The 327-nt window shown below is 62.4% G+C and overlaps 1 protein-coding gene across 1 annotated transcript in view; it reads right to left on the reverse strand.

Moving 5' to 3' along the window:
• Positions 1-6: 6 nt before the first annotated feature.
• ADRA2A (adrenoceptor alpha 2A) overlaps positions 7-327 on the reverse strand; it is a 1,433-nt gene continuing 1,112 nt past the window's right edge. The window contains exon 2 of the mRNA XM_014589942.2: positions 7-326. Within this exon, the coding sequence (XP_014445428.1) occupies positions 154-326 (173 nt within the window). The 3' untranslated portion in view covers positions 7-153. The remainder of the gene's footprint in view (position 327) is intronic.

Here is a 327-nt window from a genome sequence, read left to right on the forward strand (position 1 = left end):
AAGAGCGGAAGCCCGTAGGAGGCCACGCAACTACCCCCCAGGCCAGGACACGAGTAGTAGGCAAGCGCGCGGTTCAGAGTGCTGGGGCTGCGCCCATCAATGCCCACTACCCTGCGGTCGACTCAAGTCTGTTGGCCAGGCGCGGCCGAGATCTCACACGATCCGCTTCCTGTCCCCGCGGCAGAGGATCTTCTTGAAGGCGCGGCGGAAGTCGTGGTTGAAGATGGTGTAGATGACCGGGTTCAGCGAGCTGTTGCAGTAGCCGAACCAGAAGAAGAACTTGAATAGCGTGCGCGGCACGGAGCAGCCCACCGCCGTGACAGTGGA

The sequence above is a fragment of the Tupaia chinensis genome, unplaced genomic scaffold (genome assembly GCF_000334495.1).
Source record: "Tupaia chinensis unplaced genomic scaffold, TupChi_1.0 Scaffold000392_1, whole genome shotgun sequence".
In the NCBI taxonomy this organism is placed as follows: Eukaryota; Metazoa; Chordata; class Mammalia; order Scandentia; family Tupaiidae; genus Tupaia; species Tupaia belangeri.